Raw genomic sequence first — 3,250 nt, 5'->3', positions numbered from 1 at the left:
CCCGCAGGGGGAGGTCTGGGGGGCACCCGGCGCGGAGGGGCCGACGTCAACATCCGGCACTCGGGCAGGGACGACACGTCGCGATACGACGAGCGGTGGGTTGGGGGCACGGGGGGGCACCTGTGGGTCCCCTGCGTCCCTTTGGGGTCCTCCTCTGCCACCTGGGGGTCTCTCTTTGTCACCTTCGGGTCCCCGTGTCCCCTCTGTACCCCCAGTCCCCCCATACCCCCCATTGTCCCCCATGTCCCAAATATCCTCAACACCCCCATATCCCCCCAATCCCCCCGGTCCCCCCAACCTCCCCCAATATCCCAAATACCCCCAGTGCCCCCAGTGCCCCCAATCCCCCCGGTCCCCCCAACTTCCCCAGTGTCCCCCAATCCCCCGGTTGCCCCAGTCCCCCCAATACCCCCAACACCCCCAATCCCCCCAGCCTCCCCCAATCTCCCCAGCGCCCCCAATCCCCCTGGTCCCCCCAACGCCCCCGGTCTCCCCAACCTCCCCCAATCCCCCCAACGCCCCCGGTCCCCCCAACCTCCCCCAATCTCCCCAGCGCCCCCGGTCCCCCCAACCTCCCCCAATCCCCCCAATGCCTGCGGTCCCCCAACGCCCCCAATCCCCCCAGCGCCCCTGGTCCCCCCAACCTCCCCGGTCCCCCCAACCTCCCCCAACGCCCCCAATCCCCCAGCGCCCCCGGTCCCCCAACCTCCCCCAATCCCCCCAACCTCCCCCAACGCCCCCGGTCCCCCCAACCTCCCCCAGTCCCCCCAGCGCCCCGGTCCCCCCAACCTCCCCGGTCCCCCCAACCTCCCTGGTCCCCCCAACCTCCCCCAACGCCCCCAATCCCCCCAGCGCCCTGGTCCCCCAACCTTCCCGGTCCCCCCAGCGCCCCTGGTCCCCCCAACCTCCCCGGTCTCCCCAACCTCCCCCGGTCCCCCCAGCGCCCCCGGTCCCCCCAACCTCCCCGGTCCCCCCAGCGCCCCCGGTCCCCCCAACCTCCCCGGTCCCCCCAGCGCCCCCAATCCCCCCAACCTCCCCGGTCCCCCCAACCTCCCCGGTCCCCCCAGCGCCCCCGGTCCCCCCAACCTCCCCGGTCCCCCAACCTCCCCGGTCCCCCCAGTCCCCCCAGCGCCCCGGTCCCCCAACCTCCCCGGTCCCCCCAGTCCCCCCAGCGCCCCGGTCCCCCCAACCTCCCCCAATCCCCCCAGCGCCCCCGGTCCCCCCAGCGCCCCCAGTCCCCCCAACCTCCCCAGTCCCCCCAGCGCCCCCTGTCCCCCAACCTCCCCGGTCCCCCCAACCTCCCCCAATCTCCCCGGTCCCCCCAACCTCCCCCAATCCCCCCAGCGCCCCTGTCCCCCCAGCGCCCCCGGTCCCCCCAACCTCCCCGGTCCCCCAACCTCCCCACAGCGCCCCGGTCCCCCCAATCTCCCCGGTCCCCCCAATCCCCCAGCGCCCCGGTCCCCCAACCTCCCGTCCTCTCCCCGCAGGGACCGCGACCGCGAGCGCGAGCGCGACCGCCGCGACCGCTCGTCCCGCGACCGTGACCGCCGCCGCTCCCGCTCCCGCGACCGGCGCCGCCGCACGCGCAGCCGCGAGAAGGACGAGCGCGAGCGCAAGCGCCCGAGCAGCCGCGACCGCAGCAAAGAGCGCGACCGCAAGCGCCGCTCCCGCTCCCGCGACCGCAAGCGCGACCGCGACCGCGACAAGAAAGGACGAGGCGGGCCCGGAGCCCCTGGAGCCGCTGGAGGATTTGGGGGGGGGCGGCTCGGAGTCGGGGCCCCCGGACGCGCTGGGGCCGGAGGAGAAGAACCGCGAGCGGCGGCGGCACCGGAGCGCGAGCGGCGGCGCGAGCGGGAGCGGGGGGAGCGCGAGCGGGAGCACAAGCGGGAGCGGGGGGGGAGCGGCGGGAGGAGCGGCCCCCGGGATCGGGCCCCGAGGCGGGGGAGCCCTTGGGCGGGCGGGGGAGCCGCCCCCCGAGCTGTTTCTGCAGCCCGACTCGGCCCCCGACGGCTACCTGGGGGGGGAGAACGGCTACCTGATGGAGCCCCCTTGGAGTGAGGGGGGGGAGCCCCCCTTGGGGTGAGGGGGGGCGCCCCGAGTTCTGGATACCCGCCCCAAAAATATCCCCCTTTTTGTTTTTTTTTCTTGGAAATAAAGGTGTTTTAATGGAAAAACGTGTCATTTTGGGGCGGGCTTAAAGGGGGGTCGGGGGCCCCTAGTTGGGGTTTGGGGAATCCCGCCCCGGTGGGAACAACCCCCTCGGGGGGGCCCCCGTTCTCGGTGTAAGGGGGAAGTTGAACCCCCAAAATGGGGGGGGGTTGGAGGGTGACTTGGGGGGTTCCTGCCCCGAGGTGGGGTTTCCACCAAGCTTGGGCGGGGGTCCCGTCCCTGCGGTGGGGCGGCCGCGGTTCGGGGACCCCTCCCCGCGGATGGGGCTGCGGCCCCGCCCGCTGCCGGCGCGCTGCTGCCGCCCCCCGCGCGCGCGTAGGCGGGGGCGGGGCTGCGCGCGCGCGGGCTCCTCCCCTTCCCGCGGAGCCGCGCGCGGCGGGGCGGGGCGGGGGGCGGGGCCGGCGGCGCGCGCGCGGGAAGATGGCAGCGCTGAGCGGGGACCCGCTGGGGCTGGAGCGGGGTGCGGGGCCGGGGGCGGCGTGGGGTGCGGGGCGGGCAGGGTGTGACACGGGGCGGGGAGAATACGGGGGGGTCCCTAGGGCGGGTGTCGGGCTGATGTTTGGGGGCCCTGGGGGATGGTGGGGGGCTCTGGAGGGCGCTGGAGGATGTTCGGGGGGGCTGTGGGCGTCATTGGGGGGCCCTATGGGGATGTCGGGGGGCTCCTGGGGGGCTGTGGGGGGTTCTGGAGGTTATTGGGGGTCCCCGTGGGGATGTCCGGGGTTCCTGGGGGGTTATTGGGGGTCCCTGTGGGTCTGTGTGTGATCAGGGAGATTGGGGGGCCCTGTGTGGATGTTGGGGGGTCCTGGGGGGTTATTGGGGGGCCCTGTGTGGATGTTGGGGGGTCCTGGGGGGTTATTGGGGGGCCCTGTGTGGATGTTGGGGGGTCCTGGGGGGTTATTGGGGGCCCCTGTGGGTCTGTGTGTGACCAGGGAGATTGGGGGGCCCTGTGTGGATGTTGGGGGGTCCTGGGGGGTTATTGGGGGGCCCTGTGTGGATGTTGGGGGGTCCTGGGGGATTATTGGGGGGCCCTGTGTGGATGTTGGGGGGTCCTGGGGGGTTATTGGGGGGCCCTGTGTGGATG

General features: G+C 74.1%; 1 protein-coding gene across 1 annotated transcript; it reads left to right on the top strand.

Moving 5' to 3' along the window:
- Positions 1–589: 589 nt before the first annotated feature.
- On the top strand, positions 590–1,298 carry LOC136002728 (neurofilament medium polypeptide-like; the record flags this gene model as incomplete). Its single annotated transcript, XM_065657990.1, has 3 exons — positions 590–633; positions 853–931; positions 1,164–1,298. Coding segments are annotated over exons 1-3 (258 nt in total), but the record flags the coding sequence as incomplete, so codon positions are not given.
- Between the last annotated feature and the right edge of the window lie 1,952 nt (positions 1,299–3,250).

Source organism: Caloenas nicobarica, unplaced genomic scaffold (assembly GCF_036013445.1).
Source record: "Caloenas nicobarica isolate bCalNic1 unplaced genomic scaffold, bCalNic1.hap1 Scaffold_219, whole genome shotgun sequence".
Classification (NCBI taxonomy): domain Eukaryota; kingdom Metazoa; phylum Chordata; class Aves; order Columbiformes; family Columbidae; genus Caloenas; species Caloenas nicobarica.
The sequence above is the reverse complement of the archived record's forward strand: the minus strand, read 5'-3'. Positions and strand labels throughout refer to the sequence as shown.